Here is a 27,127-nt window from a genome sequence, read left to right on the forward strand (position 1 = left end):
GTTGAAGCGCATTTTTTTACGGTGAGCGAACTTGACACTGAAGATGCATTGACGATCCTTCGCTTGGCTTTGCGCGGTGCAAGACAAGTTCAAAACCGTCTTGCGATGACTCGTCAGCTGATTCGGAGTGCAGCTCAGTGTCATCGTTGCAGCTAGGTGTATTTTCTCGCTTCCTCGAAGCGATTCCCGCTGATGAAGCGGAACCGGAAGGGGCCTCGGGATGTTGCACGTACATCACCGTGAAAGGTGGGGCGGCAGACCCCACAAGAGCAGTGCAAAGTCCTGAAAAGCAGAGAGACGGGCAGCTTGTATTCCACAGAAGACGTGCTTCTTCTAGCGGCAAAAATACGCTTAAAGTTACATACTGTTCAGATGAATGCAGTATACTCGCACAAGTATGTTGTTTACTTGACATGTTCACGCAATCTATGGCCTTTGAGCTCTCATACTTTCTGAATATTCTTAAATACAGTCTCGTCTTCACTGACGTAAAATTAGCGAGAACTCAGTGAAACATATGTTTGTCACTGGAGGAGGGAAGAAGCAGTCGCCAACGTCCGAATAGCTGGACAGCTTGAATGCAGGAGGTCACGGCCTCTTCTCACTGGACGATGGCCGGAGAAAGAAGCGGCTATTTGCAAGAGCACGTACCAACAGAAAGAACCAACAAATCAAACGCTTTATTTTCACGTGAAGAAGGTAACAGGTATACAAAAAACAGGGTTTCCTTAACGAATCTTTCAGCACGTGTTGTAAAGCGAACGGATGACTGTAGGTGTGCCTTCCACAGGTACACAGGTAATGATTGCAGTATACAACGATGACTGTTTTACATATGTATGACTGTCGGAATGACTCCCTCGTTCATCTCGCACTGCGCGGTAACTATAGCCTCGCTCTGTGCGCTGTTATGTAGCATATGACGTCAAATATAAGGGGGGGGGGGAAGGGAAGTATAAGTGACATCGATGTGTACAGTGCGGGAATGCGAAGTTTTAAACACCGCTCAACGCCGACATTCTGATGCCGTTGCAACGAATGAAGTAAATACTGCTCAAATAATGGGTGATATGATGACTTTTATGCAAGTTAAGCAAGCATATGTCGCCTCTGCAAGCGTCTGAAAAGAGCATTCCACACAAGAAATGCCACCAGGAGTGATTTTTCTGGCATCGATCTGTGCCAGTAACAAGCACGCAAATTAATTGTGATGAGCGTAGGAGGAACGAGGCAGAGAATGCATCCGCAAACTTTAAAGCATTTGAACAATAAAACTATAATAAATATGAAGAGGAGGAACTAGCGGGAATGAATTGTGTGGTTTCTAACGTTGCTGTTTTCGTGGTGTGAAAGCGTGCATAAACTAGTGGCTTAATTCTTTTCTCTTTTCAAAGATGTACAGGCTAACAGCGTGCATAATAACATATACGATTTTGACTGATATTTAAATAACAAAAACAAAGAGACGGTTTAATGACGATAACAGCAACAAGAACAGAGTGATCGCAACTTTTTTGGCATCAAAAATAAGCAAACTGCCTTCCAAATTTGACGAGGTGACTGCACGAAAATACAACAAATGGGAAATAAAGCGAGAGAGGAAAATAGCAAATGTTCTATTATGGGGTGACATTGAAAAACTATGTAAAAATACAAGTTACCTGACCTCCGGGAATGTGGCCGCCGACTTTGCATGCTTTCAGTTCTCGGAGATCATGCACGTCAGGATAACAAAGATCTCTGGCAAATAGGAAATGGCGGCCGCAAACATTGGCCAGTAAGGAAACCAACGGTGTTTAACAATGCACATCAGCCAACAACATTCTTTTTTTAACATGCAAGTGTCAACATTTTTCTTGCTTTCATTTTTACATTTTGTAACAAGAAAAAAGATCACCGATATGGTCATACAGAACAGTGCATAAAGCACACAAACACGCTGTAGTCGGTGTCGTAAAAGACAGCTTTCAAGAGAGTGATCTCACAGCAGACGGTGATATGCGTCAAACATGAATGGGCTGGAGTGTAGCCTCTGCACTGATGATTTTTACTGTAGTTGGAAAAAGGAAACGTTAGGTTAAGCTAAATGGCAGAACACGCTTCTAGAAGTGTCTTCCTAGTAGCTTCTGATGGTGTCTTGCCCATCGTTTCCCCCCAAAATAAGAAGAATAAAGGAATTTTCTTTGCGTTCCTGAGTCAATAGCGTTCAGCCTGTCAATATTGATGCAATTTTCGTGCTCGAAATGGACCTCAATAACGTGAAGATGATGTGATGTCTGCGATTCCACCATAAATAATGAGTGCCGTGGTTTGGGGTTCTATATCCAAGGGAAAAAATGTTATGCCTACATTCTAAAAGCTAGCAAAAAGCCCTTTCCACCGAAGGTATGCAAAGCCAATTCTGTAGGAGCAATTTTAAAGCCTAGGACCGGTTTTACAGATTTCTTTGCGTACCATTGTGTGGCCAGACATTTACAAAGATTCTGCATTGCATTTTCTTTGAACACGAGAAACAACTTTGAAATACTGGTATAATGCAAATGAGTATTGTCATTTGCTGTTCAGTAGCGGTTCACAACAAGGTCGCCTTGAAATAAGTCAATAATAAGACACATGACGTAATTTTTTTCCTTGAATGAATGCTGAAAAGTGTATAAGGGCAAAACTTGACAATAAATCAATGCTATGAACAATGCGTTCCCTTCTGTCTCACTTTTGAAGTATACACAACTCACCCTAACGGACTAGGTGTATTACTATGGCAGAAGTGTCGAAAGGATATCGCAACAAAACAGTTTTTACATAATAAGGGAAATGGCGTTCAGACTTACGTTACCAGCAGCAACGCCGACTCATGCTAATATGAAAAAATAAATATTGAATGAAAAAAAAAAAACAAGCCGTCTGAAGGCTCACCGGTATCTAGCTTCGTCTTCGGACACGAACTTTTCTTTGGAATGTTTAGCTTCTAATCATGATTTGTAGATAACCTGCCTATGGGCAACTTATTTTCACACTTTCTACGTTTTAATAAAGATGTGAGGTATCATTGGCACCTTTACGAGGTTTATATTCACTTGCCGTTTAAGAAAAGGATCGACAAAATTACTAACCAGGCAACAGAATTGAATTGCCAACAATCAAGCTCAGAAGTTGGAGTTGTGAACATGAAGTGACGAGCGCATGTATGCGATCCTCTCTTACTGCTTTTGTGTGTGTACAGAGAAGTTTATCCTTGTGTCAGTCCACATATGTCCGCGACAGTAAGTCCAGAAACTGTCTTGTTATGCGGCACCTTGCACATTCGGCCACATGGGGACCCATGACCTGTTTAATATCCACTGCTCTGTTTGAATAAATAAGCGGATGAGACATGAGCGCTGCCTTCTGATATGCATTTGGGTCACCAAGATGGCGGTCGTGATATCGTCGATGCAAGTGATTCACGGGCGCTTTTCACCACTCGAAGTCGTCATGATGGATGTGTGGCTACGCACTCGTAGTATGGTAAGATTTATAAAAAGTGCGTATTTTAACACTGAAGGATAACACTGTGCTGATAAGGGCATAAACGACGCCTGGCGGTGATTTTACGCATGAGGTGCTCCTCGTGACAAGTAACCAAAACATCAAAACCTGCACGTTTGTTACAATTACTTGAGGAAGTCGCCGGTAACGGTTGCCTCTGAATACGAAAATATGCAACCATATAAAGGATACCGCGACGAGAATGTATGGGCCGGTAAATGGGGAATGGAACCGAGTGAGATCTGGAACAGCTCCTTGTTCGACCGCAAAACCCCCGCTTCCAACTATATATACTGCCACATAAAAACCATGCAGCGCTTTGTAAAGCTGTAGCTGGCGTCAGGAATTCAAGAGAGTGGATGTTCAAAGATATGCGCAAGGAAGATTAGTCATTAGCAGTCCTGCGCCTTTATTACTGTGCCGTAAGTCGGCTACATACATGCTCCAGAACGTGCCTCAAAGGAAATATGGCAGGACTGGTGCCTGTGCTGATGCAAGCAAAAGTGACGGCACCTCGAAAACTATGACGTGCGCGAGCTGGGCTGTGGAAGTACTGAGCAGAATTTATGCGAATTCGCTGGCACAAGCTTGGTCAAAAGACAAGGCTACACATGTAGCACGACGATAATCCGTGCGTGAACCCACTTATATTACTTTTAGTCCCTTCTGCACAAGCCTATCCACGCTTATCGCAGTTCCCTCTTTGTTCGCAAGCATGCAGTTTGTTTTCCGGGGCTGGCCGGCAGACGGGCGGAGGTGAATCGGAAACCGTTATTACTTGAAGAGAGATTTGTTAACTCTGCCGCTGATTGGCTGGAGCCAGCTAGAGCTTTCAGAACGCTGCATGGTCCTGGCGAGGCAGGGCATAACTTTTGTTGCGATGATGTGAGGACTCGGCAAGCGATCAGTGTGGGCAAGTGTGTGTGTGTGGGAAGGCTTCGACAGCCGTAGACTTAAGGACAGAACTTCCGCAGGACGTATCCTTGTCGCGATGGCGCCGGTCAGGAACGCGACGAGCGTCCGCGGAATAAGCCCCGACGGAAAAGTTCTGTTTGCAGTGATGAAACATCCGCCGATTTCGGCCCCGTCCGGGTGCGTAATGCTATTTTTTCTACCAGACGACGCATTTCTTCGTTGGGTTCATGGGACTGTCCGGTTTGCAGTGGTAGGCCCTGGCGAAGTCAACGGAATTGGACACCACGCCGATAACCCTGCGTGAACGAGAGGCGAAAGAGAAAATGTAGCGTCATAGGCGCCAAGAGACCTTCAGCGGCAGAAAAAAGCAGAATGGCTTCTACGATTACCGCGGTTTCGCCAATCCCTTCATCCTACAATCTCTATTCATATATTCAGAAAGTGTCTAGAATGTTAATAAGGGCGATCTGTCGTACTTCTCTCTGTACCTTTTCTCTTTGCATAAGTATGGACGGCCTATAGGATCAGAGAAAAAGCAACGCCAATTCACGAGTGGAACAGTGGCTTCTCAGTGCGCGGTTCCTGGTCGCAGCTGAAGCCACAAGAAAAAAGATCCAGCGAGCGCAAACGGCTCGCAAGGACGAACGGTATAACTAATATCTAAAAACAGAGGAAAAGCAAAAAAAGAAACAAAAGCAAAGTAGAAAGGCACGCTGCTACGTTGTTTTTTGAATGGTTGGCCGGAACAGTCTTGCCTTCTAAGCTCTTATAAGTCAGTGCAAGTAGGCAAACACCCCTGCCGAAAAGGACCGTCGCGTTATACCTGAAGCGTCCTGGACTGTGGTTTCCGGTGCGGATGGTATTGACGGCGTGCTCTGGCCTTGTGGTGCCACACCAGATCTGGGCGTAAGTGAGAAAGAAGAGCTGGTCGTGTGTCAGGTTCAGGCCCGGCAGGTGCGGCTCGGGACCCCAGCGCTTCACGCTGCTCTTGTACGCCTGGACAGCAAGCAGAGTACGTTGCTCAGCGCGAGCGGTACTAAGAGTTATGTGGGAAACACAATAGCGCAGCCAGATTTTGACGTTGTGAACAGTTGGGAGAAAGAGATAGAGAGATAGATACAGAGAGAGAGAGATAATACAAAGAAAAGAAGGTAGGGAGGTCACCTGGTAACGCGTCTGGTTGACTACCCTACACGGGAGCGCAGGCTTAAGACGTTGTGAACAGTGTGGAGAGAGAGATGGAGAGAGAGAGAGAGAGAGAGAGAGAGAGAGAACAAATAGAAGAAGGTAGGGAGGTTAGCTGGCAACGGGTCTGGTCCTCCCTACGCGGCAGAAAGGGTAGGAGGGAACAAGACAGATTACAGAGAATAAGAGAAAGTTCTGTGGGGAACCGCAGCGTAAACAGTGATCGCATAGGGAAAAGAAGAACACATTTCGAAGTGTCGGCAATATCCTTGTCCAGTACTTGCAGTATACGGGGCACTGCGTCATCGCATTTGTTACTCGTTCTGGTTGGGGTGTCAGCGATGCCCTACTGGGCACTCTTTTACATATTCGCGCCATCTGCTATGTGTGTTGAGGCGCATACTTGTGCTGAAAGCGTAATTTTGCGCTCATAAATTGTTATATAGGTATTTCTGGCTCCCTGTTACTTCTGAATTACTGCGCGTACTTCTAGTGGAAGTGTCCTTACCTGCTTTTCAACTACTTATGCGGTGGTAAGATGCTGGATAGATTTATGAGAATGGACATCGCCGCTTTCGGTTAGCGTCGATAAGAATAATTGGAAATAATTGGAAAGTTTTGCTTTCGCACGCACGTCTTACTTTTCTGTTTTACTTTTCTGTTTTACATCTACATACGCTACATCTCTTGCACAATGTTACTGTGAAAGGCTTTATGCTACAGCTAGGTTAGTCTGTTTCACTTTGTCTTGCGGTATTAGTACAAATAACATACCACGAATGCCGCCGTCATGCTACCTATTAAATAAATAAGGAGAGAGAAGAGAACTGCTTACTTTGAACGCTTGCTTGACGCCTCCATTGTCAGCGATGTTTTCACCTTGGGTGTTTACACCGTTGACCTGAACATAATGCACCAAATTCGTAAATCAGATCACCTTGATCACAGTTGTTCTCACTGAGAACTCGCTATTGTACTAGGTCATTTGTTTTAAAGAAAGCACGAAAGTTTCTTTCTTAAATGTTTGCTTCGAGGCTTCAGAATACCTTCAGCTGGTTTCCTATTTTCCCTTTCATTGCGGATTATTCCTTGTCCGTGATCCGCAGCTTCCGACACGTTGCATGGACTACACTACCACCAAGCCCCTGTATGGGCTTTTTTGTTTGTACCCCCATCTCTTCTTTCTATTGAATGGCAATGTTGAGTTTTTAACGAAAATTAAGTTTGAGTTGATCTACAGACATTGGAGTCTTCGTATACAAAGCGTAAAGCCGCCTTTGATACTTTTTCCCAGCTTGAAGTACCATCCGAGCATAATCACAGCAAAGTGCGTGTGAAAGTAAAAAGAAAAAAAAAGGTAGAGGAGTAGATACAACCGTTGCTCTCCGGCCCCGGCGGCCGCATTTCCATGGGGGGACATGCGAAAACATCCGTGTACTAGATTTAGGCGCACGTTAAAGAACCCCAGGTGGCCCAAATGTCCGGAGTCCCCTACTACGACGAGCCTCATAATCAGAAAGTGGTTTTGGCACGAAAAGCCCTATAATATATTTAAATAATTTTAAGCGTTACTCTCTTCAATAACGTTCTCTCTATCTTGAAAGAAAGGGGAATTATGAACAAAGCTTTAGTTATTCAATATGAAATGAAATCGCAAACGAGAATGATTGATTTACTGATCGATTGGAAGAATTCAATTAACATTAAAAAGGAAGTCGGGGGCAGTACGAGACGACGTGGTAGAGTGATGCGGAATAATTTTGGCCATCCGGGTGTTTTTACCGTGCACGCAGTGCTTGGTAGAGGAGCACGCATACCGTGACCACCGGTATGCGGTCACTGCAGCCGCAAATTGAGTCCGATACTTTGTTCTCTGCAGAACGTCATTAGTCACGAAGCCGCGGAGACTAGCCGTGGTGGCGTAGTGGCTTTGCCGTTGCGCTGCTAAGTCCGAGGGCGTGGGGTTGAATCCCGGCCACTGCGGCCGCATTTCGATGGCGGTGAAATGCAAGAACGCCCGTGTACTATGCATTGGGCGCACGTTAAAGAAGAAAAAAAAAACCAGGTGGTCAAAATTATTCCGGCGTCCTCCACTACGGCGTGCCCCATAATCATATCGTTGTTTTGGTACCTAAAACCCCAGGATCTAGCTTTCTCTTTCTTTGTGTCTTCGTTTTTAAAGCCGCGGCGGTGGGTCCTAAACGAGACGAGGAGGAGAGGTAATTAAGGGAAGGTTTTTTTTTTGCATAAGGGGCGCGAGTTATTACGGAAGCCAAGTAAACAACAACAGGGCGAAGGATACAATTATTTTCCTTTTCGGGCTTCGTGAAGAGGTCCGAGCGAGGATCCGCCTGCATTATCACCAGGTTCGGCCGGTCGTGAGCGGTAGGTTATAAGAAATGAATAGAATCGTGAAAAAGGCATCGCTACATCATAATTTATGCTGACTGAGGATTATATCGCAACACTCCGATATATATCGATTCATACTAATTCATACAATAAAGATAACTAAAAAAACATCATCGTGTGATGCGAAGACGACTTCCTCAGTCAGAGGGACGTCTGAATGGACGCAATGCCTTCTTTGCTAGTAGAATGTATATCGTCTTTCTTTGCTATGATGACAAGGTGATACTATTATTCTCTATAGGCTTTAAATAAGCTGAGTCCTCCACTCATCAACAAAACTGTGGACGTCTGTATGCGTTTTTGGGCTACTTCAAGTAGTTGTATTTATTTATGCAACCCTACATGGTTATCTTTTGTGGCCTCCTGTCTGACTATATCGCCTTCCTATCTGATTAGCTCCTGTGGCTTCCTGGACACAAGCACAGAATTTTTTTTATTGACATGATGTAATACCAGAGGTTGGTGCCTTTAGATGGCATCGGCTACTCCTCGTCGTTTGGCAAGGAAAAATGTTGTCTCAAAACTTGGAACAAAATGGAGCACAAAAGAATCACAAAAACAGTCAGTCAGCAATATCACAAAGTTCTGCACACGAGTCCAGACACTCACAGTAGGGGATCACGCATTCAGTCGCATATGTTGTAAACACATGTGCTTCGTATTGTTCGATAACAGATAAAGAAGTTCACTTTCACAGACGAGTGCGCAAACCGTAAGTATACCTATACATAACATGCTCCATAAACTTTTGAAAAACTTGCAAGCACGGACTTCCAGTACGTCATACATGTATCTTTCCGCGGACACTAAAATTTAATACATAGACAAAGTTTTCCAGGAAAACATTTGTCGTGTGACGAGGATTAGGCGGTGGCACCTGAAGACGCCAACATCTCATTTGAAATTACGTCGTTGAAAATACGCTAAATAAGGATGTCTCAGACGTGGCCAGCCTGTCCGAGGCACCTCACCCTGGCTCTGTGTTCTATATATTTCTTTTTTTTAAATTCCAGCATAGCTTTCACGTAGACTTTGCATCGGCCTGACCACCTCGACTCGACTTAGTAAAGGATGCCGTACACAAAGTCACATTATCCCAGACCGCATGCAAGTTGTCACTTACGGCCAAGTTGACTTCAGGCAATACGTATCTGCTGTACTGATCAATCATGCACTGCGCCTTGGAGTGAAACAGGTTGAGCGCCTCAGGTTTCCACCACTGCTTCAGGTTTCCATGTTGGTCGAACTGACGTCCTGGAACAAGTACCATGGCACGTGCGTTCATGAAATGACGGCTACGCAAACAGCCTCAACGAAATTATCGACAGAAATGTTCCGGACTTGAAAACCGCCAGGTATATTTAATACAGAGCATGTCATTTCAAGCCGACCTTGAAAACATGACTCGGTGCTACTGGCCAACGAATCCGTCTCTATAGTGATTCAGATGCCTAAGCGAAGACTATGAAATTCCTGCCTAAAGTTCTTCAGACAAGAAAAACAAGACATTTCTGTCGCTTTGCCACTGTCCTCGATACAGCGCGCACCGGCTGTCACTAGCGACCGCATTGGCACGCCTTGACGACAGGCCACTTTCAGAACAGTCAGTTTTGGAATGCCGACGTGAACTGTCGTCGCAGCAAAAGTCGGTCAAGGCTCTGTTGACTTTTTTACGTGACAGTGGCCTATTAGAAAGACTATAATGACCCCATTTCGTCCCTTTTCATATTTTTTTTCTCACGCTTTCATTTTTGTCACGCTCTTCTTTCCGTCTTTACTCCCCCTTTCCCTTCCCCTAGTGCAGGGTAGCAAACCGGACGTTTTAAGTCTGGTTAACCTCCCTGCCTTCCTCTCATTTGCATCTCTCTCTCTGTCGCGGCAAGAAAAGCCTTTGCGTACGCACCTTTGTCGTCGAAGCCGTGGGTTATCTCGTGCCCGATGACGACGCCGATGCCGCCGTAATTGACAGACCTTCGAATAAGAAATTAGTTAAACAGTGCGTGACTAACGCTACCTTTCTCAGTCCTTTACCGTTCCCACAGGTTCACTGAATGTACAATGTTGCGCGAACGTAACAACGTGCCACCTCCTTAGACTGGCTTCGTGAACTCGACATCCTCTATGTAAGCGTAGTGCTTTGTCGAAGAAGTTAACACCGCTAAGAGCCCCTGTGATTAATTGCGCCCGCAGTTAGAACATGTCCATCTGATGTGCTCAGAATGTTTGTGGCTTCTTGACGAATGCGCAGTACGGGAAGAGCAGTCTGCTCACTTACGAACCGGCAAAAGGTGCTCCTTATTCAGGAAGCCAGGACACTACCATTCTTAAACTGTTCTATATGTAACACGCAGAAGCAACGTCATTTAAAGGGCACTAGTGCCACAGTGTCCTTGGGTCCCTATGACGTAGAACTATTCCAATATGTTTTTATTCCAATTTCCTGACGTCAAATTTACGTAACCGCCGACGAAAGCAACGGGCAGTGGCCCGCAGCTTTGCCTGAACAGCCCAATCAAACGCTCTCCTCGTTTATAGGAAATCACTTTTGTTTGCTTTCAAAATGAATAACATTGCCTACGTTGAACGGTTTTTCTTATCTAATTGGCTGACAACAGGCGAGGAGCACGCTCAAGTGGAGAGGGTTTCGATGGGGTCGAGCCAGCGCACTTAGAAAGGATAACCGGATGAAGAGGGACATGCCGGCGTCTGCGATTGGTTCGCTTTCCCTTACTTAGCTCGCGGTGGCTGTTCGAAAATCGCGACGGCATGCAACGGAAGGTTAAGATTGCCGCTAAGACGGATCCTCAGCAAAGAAGAGTTGGCAGAGCGATGTCGTGTACGTGCCGGTAGGGCTTGATAACGCTATACGGCCACGCAGAAAGTTTGTTATACGCAAATAAACCCGTGCTCTCCGGCAGGTGCGGGTAGCCAGTGCCTGAACGATCGGCGGCAGTCATGTTCTATTCCTGTGGGAAAGGGGCAGTCTCCGGTTATTCAGAAAAAAAAAAATCAAGTTTTTTTTCGGCATATTAATGCATCTTTGACGCGTGTACGTCACTTTGACGCAATGAGTTTTCGAGATTTTGTGACGTCTAGTGACAGGCAGGTGAAGTGGGTGCAGCCTTAAACCTTTTGACCAATAGCAGAGAGCTAATGGCGAAAAGCCGTCGAATCAGAAATAATTATTTTTCTTTTGTTCTGTCCAATCATGCATAATCAGTGTGTACACATCATATCACATGAGGAGCTATCGCGGTTTTCGTGACGTCGCGTGAGGGACAGGCGAAGTGGCGGTGGTCCAGAAAAGTTTTTGACCAATTGCGGAAGGCTGATTGCAGAATTGGAACAGAAAAGTTTGGAATAGCTTTACGTTATAGCGCCCTTGTGCACGTACGCAGGAAAGGCTTGACGTATCACGTCTTTATATTGTTAACACATTGCAGAAACACCAATAAGTCAACCATCACTTGAATGATGGCTTCGGTCTCTGTGCCGAGAAAGAGCCCGCATATTTCCGTTTCACTTGAATGGACTTCCATATGAGAGAGCTTGAGGTCCACTTAAACTTGTCTGCCGGAAGTTTTAAGGCATACCGAGATTCGCCTAGTTCTATACTAATGCGCCCAGCAGTTTCCCGTTTTCCGCAGCTCATAGGAAGGTACGACAGAGTTGCTGGGGTACTTCTTAAACCGCTTCACCGAACGATCATCGTGATGAGTGTGGAATCTAAGACACCCTGAGCTGCAAGCCCGACAGCCATGGTGCAGCGCTAAGTCATTTTAGGTGCAAGAATGTTGACTGTGTGTTCCAACAGTTTTTTATGCCTTCAGAAATTCGTTGCTTTACAGCAATCACATTATTTAGTATCTCTAAGATGAAAATTAAAAAAAATCTATTAATAAGCAAGCGCTATACCTATACTATTAACAATTACACTAATGAACACAGATTGCATGGAATCGGTCAGTTTCAAACTAGTTAATAAACGAGAATTTTTTTGTTGCTTTTTTGCTGCACCTCACGAAATGCGAACTCACCAGCTAGTTTTTCGTCTGCCCTTATTCGTTCCACGTGAACAAAATGAGGCAGGTGATGACGCTGCTCTTATATTCGCCGTAATATTTGCGAGATTGGCAGGAACTAAAGAAAAAAGTGTTCGTACTTGGGATAGTGCTGGTGGTACAGAGGAGGCTGCAGCACTCCGGCCGGAAAACCTGCGCAATAACACATCGACATGGCGAGCAGTAGAATGACGCAGCTGTTGTCAAAGAGCATTTGTGCAAAGTGTAATAGGCTTACTGATGAAGTTCTTCGATCTCGTGTAGAAGGCGTTGACGACGGCGGGGTAAGTGATCCACCTAAAAAGAGAATTAGACATGAAAAACTCTTTTAGCGCGCAAGCACATTAGTATGGCATGCAACGATAACATAGATATTAATATTTTCAAAATAAAAAGAAATTAAGGAAAGTGTATATTACTGTCAGAACGAAGAATGTCATTTTTTCAATTTTTTGTGAATTCGTTTATGCTATTATTTGCTGTTTGATGAAGTATGCTTCACTTAAAGCGAACAGAAAAAAGAAATCACACGGGGCTCTAAATCTCGGGCTTATGTTTTTGGGCCATAGGATTAGAAAATTTATGCATCACTGTTGGGGTTTTATAATTTGAACGTACTTACTCGTTTTTGTCCACGTCGTTCCTGAGCTTCATTTCGATCTTCAGTGCGCTGTGGCGAAGGCTCTTGATGATGTTCTCAAAGTATGTGTCGGGTCTGAACTCTACCTGAGACAATAATATCATCGTGAGACGAACTTTAATTCCAGTATATTTTTTTGCGAAGAGTGGCCGGAAGTGCCTGGAGGTATGCTTCAGTGTAATTTGATTGCAAATGCTTTTCAAGCCGTGACATAATGAAAATATGGCAATTGTTGCGGCTAGAAATGAAGAATCCAGTAATGAGAATATAAAGTCAGCAAAGTATGCTTGGACGTCGCCGAACAGGCAGTTGATATTAAAGCGCTGGGTACTAAAATCCAGTGTAATTTGGGAAACGTAATAAACAAGCATGCTACAGTCCCTTTTCAGTATTTACGCACGTGACGGAAGAGACTAGTATGGTCACAAATGTCAAATAAACAAGCATGATACAGTCCCTTTTCAGTATTTACGCACGTGACGGAAGAGACTAGTATGGTCACAAATGTCAAAAGTATGGTCACAAAGCATCAATGTGCTTACCTCGTATTCTTTGTCCAGTTCTTGCGGGGCTGATATGTACTCAGGGTATCCTATCTTCTGAGTCATAAGCTCGGCCTGCAATTCACGCGTAAAAACGTCGGCATGTAATGCAAGTTTCGCGAAGAATAAGTCGTCTGCGTCTGTAAGCTGCAAAATTATATTTGTTTGAGTTTTTTGCCACCATTCATTTCTATAAACCGGACAATGCAGTTTTCGTGGCGTAATCATCACAGAGGTAGGTTTATGAGTTGCTTTTGTGGTAAAAGATGGTTTCGCTATAATCTGACTGAGCTGCACCGGAAGGTCGTAGCATGCTTGCCAAAAATTTTTTTGCAATTTATTTCAGGGCTAACTTAAAAAAAGGAAATGAGAAAGAAGAGAACAGAAAAGAAAGAAGAAAGGGCGGACCTTTTCTCTGGCCACTTCCCTGGTTTCGTTGTCCATCCAGTCAACATTCATTAGAATTTCCAAGAAGGCCTCCTTGATGTCGTTGATCATTTCCTCGGCCTTGGGTAGTAGGAAGGAAGGGTGGAAAGGAAACGCGAAATTATTCTTGGAAACATAAGGAAAGTTCTCTGATATCAGTTTACAAAATCTAGGCATAACCAGGGAAAACAAACATTCTGAGAAATTTTGACCCGGCTCCTGACTTCGTTCAGTAATTATGATGTTTGCATCGCAAGCTTATAATGGGATAGATTTAATTACTGTATGAAGAACACCAGTATGAATGTTCTTCGCGTCAATGTGAAGAGCCCATAGATCATCGCGATAATTGGATGTGTGCAGCGTGGCCAGTCGGAACTACCTCTGCGTAGCCTCCCTGCCTTTCTATGAATAATTTCTCTCTCTCTCTCTGGATGCGTTTTGAGGACATTCACTTCACGAGTTTCTTACGTCAAAGAAGCCAACAATATGTTACTGAGGAAAAGGGTTCTTGGTACATAATTATTTATCTGAACCTTTGGCGACAGCACGAAAAAAGAAATCGAGACATCAGACAATTGGTGTTGTTGGTTCTATAGGACTGTAACAGTGCAAAAAAAAAAGTGCCAACTAAAGACAGAGCAGTGCACCATACAGCGCAGTGCCTCACTCTGTCTGTTATGCCTCGTTTTCTCTTTCCTTCTTTTTCTTTCTTCCTTTTTATTTCTTTTTTGAGCTGTACACGGGCGAAACGAGCAAGCCCAACTTCTCCAGCTCTAGTAACTGTTTTAACCGATAAGGGGGTGAAGATGTTACGTGGCGTGGATTAGAGCGAAGACGACTGTTCGGCGGCGCACCTTCTTTTTGCTCTTGTCATTGAAGTGCCGCCGCACAAAGAGAGCCCCGACGGCCATGCCCATCTTCTTGTTGACCAGGAGCGTGCAGCTCTTCCAACGCGGGGGCGTCGACTGGGTGCCGTAGATGGCGCTGTAGTACTCCTGTTGCTTGTCCACGAACCGCTTGTCCAAGCTGCCCACCAGCTTCGAGACGAAGCGCCACAGGATGTAGTTAGCCACCACCCTGCGGAAAAGCACAGCGCGCCACGATGATTCCGCTCAGCAGACGTCGCAGGTGGGCGGAGAAACTAGCGTTGCCGCGATTTCGTAGCGATGCCTTCTGCTCGATCCTATTCCGCTCTTATCATCCACTGTTCAGTGCCGGCTGATCCTGCTGATAACAAGGGCGGGGCGTCGGTCTGACAAAGCGCGAGAAGCGCGAAGAGGAATAGCATCGGAAAAGTCACCGGCACAAATCCCTCTCTATATGTATCACGAAAGCGTCCTTTCGCTCGTTTCTATTCGTTTCTTATGATCCGTCGTTCACGGCTAGTATATCCCGGAGATAAAGTGGGTACAGTGTAGACCAAGTAGACCACTTACGAAGAGAGAAAGGGAATGCCATTGGCGACAAATTCACCACACTTCTATGTACACAATCACAAAAGGTTCGCCTGCGTGATCGTTTGAACACCCTTGACCGACATCCTCTCACCTTGAGCAAAGTGCTTGAACCTTGGTGATACCGTAAGAAATAGAGGCGCGCCGTTCGCGATATTTTAGGGGAGAGTAATTTTATGGAGTCCCTACAAGTGACATTACTGTTCTTGTTACTGTTGTGTAATTTGTTAACAAAACCTCGTTTCATGCACTGAAGCACACAAGCAACTGAAACGTGAATCCATTTCTCCGCCAAGTTCGGGAATTTGTATCTCGAAACTAGTGTCGTCCTGAGAATTCGTTCCAAGTGGATTCGCCTTGCGAAGTCCACTGCTAGAGTATGTAAATTGCAATATGTGCCATAAGATAAATAGCTAAAAAAATAATTAGTGATTTTTTGTTAATTAGTCGATTTTGCACTTCAATTTTTTATGCAAGTTGTGCCCACCGCTTCGAGTAGACCGGCTCGTAAACTAGGATTGAGCTATCTGCCACAGGCAACCTTTAAAATATTGGGAAAGTGCTCGCTGAAACAAGATATATATATATCCATTTCACGAGCCTACTTTGTGTCATATACCTGTAGTCTGTCTGTGAAGCTCCAACGTCTCATTTACACTCACGCGAATAAGACGAATATAAACATTATGGAAACTGCACATATCCACTCCAAGATGGCAAGCTTAAATAACTGCCTTAATGCTTGTTGTGTGCTAATTTATAAAACGGGAAATTACAAGACGATGCGTAGCTGCAAATGTTCAGATGCGACGTAGTCTGTGGCGGATACGCTCCATGAAATCTGCTTGTAAAAAAGAACTTCAGTATTAGCTCTAAAAGCGAAAAAATATGTCCAACTTTTGATATCACTTTCCCCTTGTATTCTTTCACTCAATTCTATGTATATGAAAATGCACATGTGAAATGACTGAAGTTTACAAACCACTGCTTTCAACTTGGTGGAGCTCCTCTTCAATATAGAATATACGCACCCACCGTATGTGGCCGTAGCGTGTAGAAAGTAAAGACACGGTCCTGAATACCACAAAGAACTCGAACCGCAGCACAGTTCGCACATATTTCCGTCGCAGTGTACCAGCACAAATTACCCAACGCGACGGCTATAAATCAGTATGTCGGCTTTTGAGGTTTACGTGAAAAAAGAATAACGAAATCAATGAGACACAAAACCTCACTGAGCCACCAGCCCGTCACTGCACTGAACCGCCAGAACCGCAGTGCATGGAGGAATCGCGCGGTGGCGCCAGTTGCCCGAAAAGCAAGTACGGTTCGCCTTCTTCACTGCGATGCGCGCGTGATACGTGGCGCAGCGTATTCCCAAAGATATGCAGAAGCGCGTCTAAAAATGTATTTATTTCACTTGTTTTTAACGAATCAGCACAACCTGACAAAACCTTTCGTTCACTGTGGCGCTGAAAAACGCATCTGCGTGTGGTACCGCTATCTTTCGCCAATGTCTTGTCCGATGAAGTCGTTCGCGTGCTGTTAGGCGAAAAAAAAAACTATTTTGAAGTACTGCTGCCTTTTGTGAATGCCACAGTTCACAAGTTCACTAATCTTGTACATGTAAAAAAGGAACAATTTACAAAAGATGCAAATTTGTGGGCAGTTCTTACTCAAAATGCAAAAATCGTAAAGCGAATTCAACGGGATTAATAATGAAAGTATTGCCTGAAGTGGCCTTTAATGATTCTATCTCATCAAGCAACCGTAAATGTAGAGATTTGCAACTTTATACCATTTTTTGCACGTGCATAGAGTGTATGCAGTGTGTTTCTTTCACTCTATGCGGGCTGTGAAAGCTTTCAATCATTTCCTTTTCTTATTTGGATTGTTCTCCCGCGTTGCGTTCTTGACGTGTGTGTGTGTGTGTGTGTGTGTGTGTGTGTGTGTGTGTGTGTGTTTGTGTGTGTGTGTGTGTGTGCGTGCGGGCGGGCGGGCGGGCGGGCGGGCGTGCGGGCGTGCGTGTGTGTGTGTGTGTGTGTGAGTGCGTGCGTGCGTGCGTGCGTGCGTGTGTGTCTGTTTGTTTAGTCACAATTTTTAAATAGTGGGACTCTTTAGTAGCGAAACTTCCCATACTCTCGCATTTAATAAAGAAGAGAATTTAATGCAAGCGCTGCACTCAGCGCACCAAGTAGGGTTAGTGCTTGTGCTGGCGCCCCATGTATTGACGCACATCGTCACGCATATTGCACATAAAATTTGCCTCACATCATAAGTGCCTTCGATTCTTTCATCGTGTGCGTTTCGCTCGGCATTTCCACTAAGCAGAGAGCATTCGTGCGAGTGATATGATTAGTGGAGCCCATGGAGTTTATTGGAATACAGCGCTGATACCAGAGACGCGCATTTAAAACGCGCCGCACACGGTTAATTTGTGCATATTATACACAATAATCGTTCCAACAGCGCGGCGTACAATTTTTGCGGGTGCGATGAGACCATAGAGCACCTTCTGTGTCATTGCCCATCTTTTGAAACTCAACGACGTACTTTACAAGCGAAACTGAACCTGCTAGACAATAGAGCGCTCTCAGAAGAAAAGATCCTTGGACCAAGGCCTATGCGTTCTTGCATGGAAAAGGCCAAAAAAAGCCCTTCTGCGTTTCTTGAAGGACACGAGATTACATGAACGCTTGTGACAGTGGAGATTCCTCTGCGTCTGACTCTGAATGACTAGCAATTATCTTTCTTTTCTCTCCTTATCCGTTCTTCCCTTTCCCTCCCTCAGTGTAGGGTAGGCAACCGGGCAAGTCCTTGGTTAACCTCCCTACCTTTCCCTCTTCGTTTCTCTCTCTCTCCTCGTCCCTTTCTTTCTTTCTTTCTTTCTTTCTTTCTTTCTTTCTTTCTTTCTTTCTTTCTTTCTTTCTTTCTTTCTTTCTTTCTTTCTTTCTTTCTTTCCTTCTTTCTTTCTTATCCGTCTCATTCACCTCCGCCGTTTGAGTGCCTTTGTTTCACTCCATTTCACTTTACTGTTGTTGCTGTGTTCATAGCGCCTCGCTCAGACACCCTACTCTTGGGATGAGCTGCTCTGGCTAGCCCGCACTCATTAAGTCTGACTTACGTAGCTGCCTTTGTGTACTGGAGAAACAGAAAGAAATAGACCTACAAAGCAAACTGATTGTCTGCATTTGTTGTAGTGGCTGTCTGCGGAAGCCACCAAATACTCCATTGATGAGCTTAATTGAGAAGCGTGGGCCTCTGTCACAGCGTAAGTTTAGTGCGTCCGGGTTTGCATGTGAAAGGCACGATACGTTTCTGACCTATAGAAAACGATGACCCCGACTGATTTTAGGCGTAAATGTGGACTAATATTTTTTCATGCCTGTCTGTCGCTAAAAAGGAACTGCAGACGAAAGATGTATCATAACGGACAAGTTCGGATTTTTCTTGAATTCGGTATTCGGGAGCAGAGAGTTCAGAATCCTAACGCTAACCAATCGAACATGCAAGCAGTCTGGGGAACCTTTGGCTGAATGCACATACATTTTTATTCGTGAAAGCTGCTTGGCATTTTTGTAACAGCTGTTTGGTGTGCCGAATTCATCGCCAGAAGATTCTTTCAGGACTCTCCGCGTTGCTAAAATTGACACGGGCGTCACATTATAGGCATCTCGGTGCAGTGGGGCGAAACCGGGCCGCACGGAAACAAAAATATGGAAAACATTTCCTTTCCCACGATCCAAGCTCTCCCGTCTTCTCCTTTAACATGCGCCCGTAAATGCGCTGTTTTCGATCTGTTATATTTAGACAGCTTACCTTTTGGGAACAGTTTGGAGAAGCTCAGACATCGCCTTGATGTACTTCGGTGCGAAGATTACAACTTCTTCGGAAAGCGGTATATCCATGGGCATGACGACTTCGAAGTAATGCGTCCAGTTCACCTTGCGGGAGGGTAAAAAAATAATGACAAGAGATTTAAATAAGTTACTGGATTTATAATTTAGGCGAAGTTGCCTTTAAACTTTAAACAGTGACGAAAAGCGGCGAAATAAGATATAGTATAAAATATGTTTCATTAGTAATATATCAGAATGATATTATGATATATTCTTAACGAAATTTCATTGTAAATGAATAAATGAAATACACGTGATGTATAATAAAGGAAACTTATTTATGAAATTACAGAGGAAGGGGGGGGGGTTGTTTGCGATATATATATAGACTGTTTTTCCAACGGCTTTCTTGCGCAGCGAAAATGTTTAAATGTTTAGAAATGCTAATTAATGACTTTAAACAGTTCACTAATGTTAAAATTTTTTAATTTAATTAGATTTCTATGGAGAAGGCCCTGCGTTTCCGAGTTGTTGATAGACATGCCGAAAAGAGCAAGGTAACGCAGGCACTCACAATGCTAAGTTAATCAGTAGGATGGTGTTTCCACTTTCATCTAAAGGATTTTGAGCAGTTATATAAGTGAGAGAAGAAGGAGGAAAGAAGCAGGGAGTTTAACTGAAGGAAATTCCCGGTTCGTTATCCTGCATCGGATGAAAGGGAAAGGGTACGGAGGGGTGTGGAGAAAGCAAACGGAAACGCGGAAGAATGAACTGTCAGACCGTACGTGGTGAGACGCCTGACAGCATTCACAGTCTCTCGCACAGATTCGATGCTTAAACAAAAATGAAGAGCAACATTTTCAATGTCACTCGAGCCTACATAGGTTGGAACCAGTGTGCAAGTGCTCTGTTTTCCTGAGGGGTCGGTGGTCGAATGTGTTCATCGCGGAAGATGTGAACGACTGATTAGTGTTCTGACGAAACAAAAGAGAAAAAAATTGCAGGGTCGCAGAGTCACGTCCGATACTAACCAGAGGGATCCTCGTCTGTAGCTCCTGTACCGTCCACTTGTTGTACATGGCCGTGAAGTTGCGCCGCAGCTCGCTCGGTTCCGTCAGCTGCGTTCAAACATCGAGGAAAACGCGAACTAAGACCCCCAGCAGTCGCAAGCAGTACTGCGCTATTGGCCTCCTCCAAATAAGTCCAGTTTGGCAGGCATTCCCAAATCATGAACAGCAGGTTGCCATTATCCCTCAAGAGAAAAGTATATAATAGCTGTGTCTTACCAGTACTCACCTACGGGGCAGAAACCTGGAGGCTTACGAAAAGGGTTCTACTCAAATTGAGGACGACACAACGAGCTATGGAAAGAAGAATGATAGGTGTAACGTTAAGGGATAAGAAAAGAGCAGATTGGGTGAGGGAACAAACGCGAGTTAATGACATCTTAGTTGAAATCAAGAAAAAGAAATGGGCATGGGCAGGACATGTAATGAGGAGGGAAGATAACCGATGGTCATTAAGGGTTACGGACTGGATCCCAAGGGAAGGGAAGCGTAGCAGGGGGCGGCAGAAAGTTAGGTGGGCGGATGAGATTAAGAAGTTTGCAGGCACGGCATGGCCACAATTAGTACATGACCGGGGTTGTTGGAGAAGCATGGGAGAGGCCTTTGCCCTGCAGTGGGCGCAACCAGGCTGATGATGATGATGATGATGAAATAAGTCCAGAAGAAGAAGCAGGAGCAACGAAATCATTCAAAAACACCTCAACCGGAAACCTATACCAAGTGAAAGAAACCATCCACGTATTAGGTTTTCACGCGCAAGGTAATCATTACAATGACGATACTACAGTAGCAGTGGATGGTAGGAATGTTGGTTCGGATTCACTATAATGGCGGGGCAGCGCGACTTAACATGGACGGCACAGAGACGTAGAGACAATGTCCTGTCCTTCTTCTACGTCTCTGCAGTGCGTGTTAAGTACCGCTGCCCAGCCATTATCATGAACTACACTACAAACGTACTAAGACAAACTACCTACAGCGTAGCTCGCATGATTAAGAGTTACTCAGTCATGATTACTAGAGACTGCTACTTATGCTGAAACGTCGATTTGTTAGTAAAGCGCATGAAAAGTCATTAACATGGGAATGTCATCGTGGCAATAGATTGAGATAAAGAAAAAGAAAATCACATCGTTATCCGAAATTTCATTGACACGAAAAAGTCACAATGATGGTACATTGTGATAAAAAGTACGTCACACAAATTATACAGCACTATTCACAAAAAACTAATAAGGTCAACGTAAAAAAAGATCGCGCTCAACTTTCACAACTGAGGTTGTCAAGCGAACGCGCTTAAAACAGTGTCCAGCAGAGTGTACATCGTGTCGAGCAGGAAATGACCAAGGTTAGTAACTTAGGTCACAAAAGTAACGCAAGAAAGCAACCAATGATAAAAGTAGTTCGTAGTATTTTCGGTGCTTTAGCGAGCGTACAGGTAATGTTAATGGCTAAATGTGGCCGTCCGGGCATGGCACAACTACTCACATTAGCGGTATTCATACCTGCAATGCAGTGTCCGTTTAAGTACATCCTTCCAATCAGGGTTATATACCGTCAGCCTACAGTGAAACTAGTTGGTAGCGCAGTCAAAAAAACTAAACGTGGCTCCCAGACAAATGGCGTCTAGGTTGCAGCATTTTTTTCTTGTCTTCCTTTCTTTTGGTTCTTGCGGTCTTCCGCGTGAAGGGAATGAAAAGTAGCATGGAGGAAACGTTTCGTGACAAATTTGAAGTCTATATATATTTATTATAATAACAGTAGAGGGGGAGGAGGGGGGGAAGGGCATACATGGCAAGGAGAACTGGAGTCAGAGGAGGCTCGCTTACGAAAGTTGGCGGTATAACTTCGTGCGTTCTCCTTGTGCTGCATTTTCCTAGAGCTTTAAATTGCAGGGTTGTTTTCCATGTCATTTAACGAAAAGTGGGCTAAAACGGGGTAAGAAAATTGCGAACCTGACGCGAGGAGGCACAGAACACATTCAAAACCATGTTCCGAAAAAAAAATATATTGCGCTAAGCGTCGCCTGCATTCACCACAGAAAAATGCATGAGCTCTTTGCATTCACACGTGACGTCACGGGTCAAGGTGTGCAGGTTAGTTATCTAGGAGGTGTTGTCGTAACCACATGTCAGGTGGTGCATGTTTCACTACAAAAGAAATTACATCTTTGCTGTGTTTTGGAAGTGAGGTGGTGCTAAACACGTTGCGCCATTCTCGGCAGTGTGGTTGCTCAAAGTGTCGCCGGCGTTGATTTCACGAGCCACACGTTTCCTCCGAGGCGCACTGGCCAAACACAAAAGGCGCGCTCACTTGCCGCAGGATTGCAAGCGAATGCGAGCGGCATTGTTTTGCCCCTGCAATAGGCTGGCGACCAGGTAACTTCAGTCATACTGGCTGGCCCATTGTACCCACAGACCATTGTCGGAAGAAATGAAGCCGCTGCACTCGCAATTCACAGTTGACAACGTGATGTATAGGCGGCCTGTTGTTGCATGCACACTTTTTCGAAGCTCTAGGAACGGAGGCCAACTCTTGCCCCGACACTCCACAAGCTTTCTAGCGCCAGGAGTTCAGCAGCCGCTGAACTCCTGGCGCTACGACGACTCAGCTGCATTCGTTCCCTTAGTGGCCTCGTTTGTTTTGGCGAAGACTGCAGTATCTGGTACTGCGTCATGCTGATACACAGCAGGTGACATTGTGTTGGCGGGGACACTGAAGAAGACGCATTGTGCAGGAACGTGCTGACTCACGTTGGCCAGCCTGGCCTCCAGCATCAGGGCGTCCTCCATGTCGCGCATGGCCGTGGTCCGATTGGCTCCCAGCAGCTGCGCCACGGAGACCATGAACCGCAGGTAGGCCTCCACTTGCTGCGTCCCGCGAATGTAGTAGTCGCGGCTCGGAAGACCCGTCTCGGCCTGGTCCAGCTGCAAGACAAACAAGGCAGTATGTGGGCCAATTACGGCGGCTGCTTAGATTGCAGTTGCTCACTGATGAGCTGTGTGCGTGCACGTCGGATTGGACAAGGAACTTGAGACAACGGACTCAATCCGCTTGCACGGAACACAAATTCCTTCGCACGTAAGACGGATTCGCTGGGCTAATGGGACCCATGAATGCACTTGGATGCGCTATGGTCCATTAAGCTAAGAATGCTAAGCTTAATTAATCTCAGCCGCCCTAAGGAACAGCGTCGGTCGTACTATACGCATTTACAGAACCAACACTCTGTTGCAATGATGGCCGAAAGCATCCGTTTACTTTAGGTCTGCTATTTGCAATCCTTTAAGTGGATGAGCATTCCTAGTAAACACCCTAAGCCTAAATGATATTCCAGAGTTTAAGAGAAAGCGTTAGCAGCTGTAACTTCTTGACACTGTGTCAGAAGCGTCCTTGTTCTCTGGCACCTACCAGAAGTTGTTTTCGGTTGTAGATTATAATTGTAACGCTAATAGGGTGTTAAGCGAGGTCAAAGGAATGGAGGGATTTAGAGAAGGTGATAAAGTGATGTGACCGTAACACTCAATAACGGGACAATAGCGGAAAATAGCCGAGGGAACCTGTTTTCGATTTCACGCCTTTTCCAACGACCAATTTTGGCTAACGTATGATGTTGACTGACCACGGGCTTACTTGTGATGTGCGGCGAGCAGACGACAGGCTGGCACATTAGCTTATCTCCAGGACCTCTGCCCAGGAGCTAGGCGAGCTCGTATAGTTTAGTTTCTATTTTACACTGTTCTTTAAATCGTGGACTTCATAGCTACATATTTTTTTACAACTGACTTGACCTGTTATCACGAGGTCATACGCCGGAGTAGCAAAGATTGGGGCACACGAAACAAGGCTGAAGCTGGTCGAAGAGTTCAGAGCTTGCAATGTGCGTCGGCTCAGACGAGAGAGAAATAGACGTGCGGATGCATCGGCCTCACGTGTATGACGTTGACGGTCGAGTTCTTGCTGTCTGCGGAGACCCACTGCGCGAAGAGGATGTCGTTGCTGTGCCTGCGCATGACGGCCGTCAGGTTGAGCCAGTCGAAGCCCTCCTCCGTCCAGTTGGGCGTGATGACGGGCCACGAGCCGACGGTCTGCAGCAGATCTAGCAGCGGCTTCTCACGCAGGGCCTCGATTACGGCTGCACGGAAGGGAATGAGGCATTACAGCTTCATCCGGGCGGGCGCTTTAGCGTTGTCGCTCTAGCGTATACTATGGAAACGATGTAACCACGTGATATACTCTGGAAGGATATATAGCCAGCACATTTCATTAGCGGGTTATGCCTAAATTGTTTTTTTCTTGTCGAATGGATGGTTTAAAGTTGGCTGCCTGCCTCTGCACTTGACGCCGTATTTCAAGATAGTGAGAAAGGACGTGGCTCATAAAGGCGAGCTCGTTGGTCACGGTATTGAACGAAGGACGTGCTGAACCCACGGACAAACATAATGCGAGGACATATAACACAAAATGTGTCGACAGTTCGGACAAAATATGTCCTCGCATTGTCTTTGTCTATATTTGCGTTTAACAGGCGTTTCGTACAGGTCATTGCTCAAAGTGCGCAGACGTCCCGCAATCTAAGAGGGTGGCGATATGGGCTTGTTAGTCGGTCATCATAGAAAGGTATCTGTATAGCGCAACAAAACAAGGACACACGAAGAAACGAGAAGCGCTTGTCTTCGTCTTCGTTTCTTCTTGTGTCCTTGTTGCGCTATACAGATGCCTTTCAGCGGTGTATACGTTGCAATTCTTTCAAGCATAACGCTTGTTCCTGTCTCGTATGATTATATAGACACTCCGGATGAATTTCCACCGTCGCCGTCGCAGTGATGTTCCGTATAAAATCCAAGTGCGATAAGATTGCGGCCGCGCACCGTGTGCTGTATCTGCGAGGGAGAGCCGAGGACGATATGGCGGCTTGGCGAGGCGGCGTCTTTGGCGCACAGGGAGGGCAGTGGGGCGGATGCGCACCGTCTCTTTGGGTGCACATAGGGGCGGGAGCGTGGAGGTGAGCAATGAATTTCCTCTAGGTGAGGCGGGGGAGGCAAATTGGCAGCGTGGTTCCTCTAGTGCGGGGGCGGCTGCGAATAATGCGACTGAGCACGACCGCGTGCGCCATACCTTGGAGGTAATCTGCTGTGGGTACAAAAGATACGCGCGCCTAGGACTGACGGCTTCCTGTGCGCTGTGTTCTTCCGCGCCTACATCACGCTGAAGTGAGAAGCATCCCGAAGGGCGATTCGCCCGTCGCTTCTGCCGCGTTTCATCGCGCCAGTGTTGTTATAACGAGTGTTCGCTGTCATCGAGTGAGATCTGCTCATGTTCGCCCGTGCACGCGTGACACCGTCTTTGGTAGTGCCATTAATAAGTTAATGCTCACTGCAATTTATACGGCCAATGAAACTACGAGCCTGGCTTCGTGTTGTTGTCTAATACTTAGCTATCGTAAATCACTGCTTCGCTTTTCGGGCGAAACTGTGGCTGTGTTTTTTACTTGTCAAAGCTCGCTGTATTTTCCCCTCCTTTAAGTCGTTCACAGGTAGGGACGATGAAGCAAGGTACCCGCGACCGTGAAATCGTAATGGCATATTGCCTAGGGGTTTCTGCTGCTGAGCGCAAGGTCGTTAATTCGAATCACGACTACGGTGCTGTGCGAGGTTTCCTTTCGATGGGTAGGGTATTAAAGAGAAAATAAGAGAAGAAAGCCCCGACGGCGCATTGTGGTTCCGGTGGACGTTGAGGATATTTACAAGGTCGAAATTAAACAGAACTTCCTCGACACCGCATCCCTCGAGCTTCGCAGCTTTGCGGCAATAACATATCCACAGAACAAAGCGTGCTCCGAAAAATCTCTGTGGCCCGTTAGTGCCCGGCAAACTTCACTTGAAAACACGTCGTGTTTGGTTTACATTCACGTTAGCGACAATGGAGGGGCCAGAACGGCCGTCCGTCTATGCCATGCTTCTGCACGTGGCAAACGGAGAATCAATATCACGCGCGCGAACAGTGCTGCAGCGGAATGCGCCAATCACGATTTTGATTCAAACGCTCGAAAGAGCAAACGAACCACATCCTCGCGTGAACTGCACTACATATGAAATGTAACGTGGTCGCGCAACATCTCGACGCTAAACAAAACTAATTATATTAGTAGATAAGAGCTATACTCGAACAAGGCGTGCACAATCACGGGCCACGAAGCAGTAGCCACGAAGAATGCGGAAGCCACAGTTACTATATAATTGGTTCGAAGTAGCCCGTGTTGCCACGCTAAGCGTATTGCTGTGCAGGTGGTCATGTTCACAATCAAGGAAAGAAAACATAATAATAGAAGGTTTCCGAGGCATTATGGGCATCGTTATGCAAACGAGAAACCTAACGCCGTTGTAACGGGGATGATTAGAGGGGTTTCCGGGTGTTTCTGCCTAAATATGTCGCTCAGAACAGGATACTGAGAAGGAGAACAGATTTTTCTGTGCCTTTGGTCGCTTCACCTCAAACGACTTCGGTGGGTATATTCTGCTTTCGTTCAATTTTTAAAAGTTTAGGTTGAGCCGCCGGCAACACGCGCTCCACGGCCCAGTCAGAGCGGGCGGCCAAGGAGGCGCCGAGGGTAATTGTCGGACCGCTTTCTATGCTAAATTCAACTTCACCACCAGGAAGCAAGGTACGGCGGCAGGGTGGCAGATGCCGGGTCTCGGAGCCCATATGGTTATCGATTTCGGGGCGAAGGATGTACAGTGTGTTTACTAAATTGCGTTGAAGTAGAAGCAGCGTACCCATATTATGTGCATACGGTATGTAAACGCCAATACCGTAGCGTATTTTACGCCAAATACAAAAATTTTGATTAGGCTAGTGCCACGCATAACGACAGGCGTCTACAGCAGAGATATTTGCTTTGCAGTGAATATAAAGGAGGCTGCTCGTTATGACAGTGAACAGCACGGCAATCACATGCAGCGCGAAATGGTCACGCACCAAATGGTCGCCGCGGGCCAAATCTACTACAACATTCAGAGACAGGAGGAGTGTTACACAAAACGCGACTTGGAGCA

The 27,127-nt window shown here is 45.7% G+C and overlaps 1 protein-coding gene across 1 annotated transcript in view; it reads right to left on the reverse strand.

Annotated features, from left to right (window-relative positions):
- Positions 1–660: 660 nt before the first annotated feature.
- Positions 661–27,127, reverse strand: part of LOC139056358 (neprilysin-1-like) — a 78,244-nt gene continuing 51,777 nt past the window's right edge. The window contains exons 8-22 of the mRNA XM_070534532.1: positions 24,005–24,207; positions 22,826–22,999; positions 20,037–20,123; positions 18,986–19,110; positions 14,567–14,789; positions 13,692–13,790; positions 13,284–13,358; positions 12,724–12,827; positions 12,340–12,398; positions 12,203–12,254; positions 9,944–10,011; positions 9,164–9,294; positions 6,464–6,529; positions 5,267–5,439; positions 661–4,739 (exon numbers count right to left, since the gene is read on the reverse strand). Of these exons, the coding sequence (XP_070390633.1) occupies positions 4,640–4,739; positions 5,267–5,439; positions 6,464–6,529; positions 9,164–9,294; positions 9,944–10,011; positions 12,203–12,254; positions 12,340–12,398; positions 12,724–12,827; positions 13,284–13,358; positions 13,692–13,790; positions 14,567–14,789; positions 18,986–19,110; positions 20,037–20,123; positions 22,826–22,999; positions 24,005–24,207 (1,739 nt within the window). The 3' untranslated portion in view covers positions 661–4,639. The remainder of the gene's footprint in view (positions 4,740–5,266; positions 5,440–6,463; positions 6,530–9,163; positions 9,295–9,943; positions 10,012–12,202; positions 12,255–12,339; positions 12,399–12,723; positions 12,828–13,283; positions 13,359–13,691; positions 13,791–14,566; positions 14,790–18,985; positions 19,111–20,036; positions 20,124–22,825; positions 23,000–24,004; positions 24,208–27,127) is intronic.

The sequence above is a fragment of the Dermacentor albipictus genome, chromosome 2, assembly GCF_038994185.2.
Source record: "Dermacentor albipictus isolate Rhodes 1998 colony chromosome 2, USDA_Dalb.pri_finalv2, whole genome shotgun sequence".
In the NCBI taxonomy this organism is placed as follows: Eukaryota; Metazoa; Arthropoda; class Arachnida; order Ixodida; family Ixodidae; genus Dermacentor; species Dermacentor albipictus.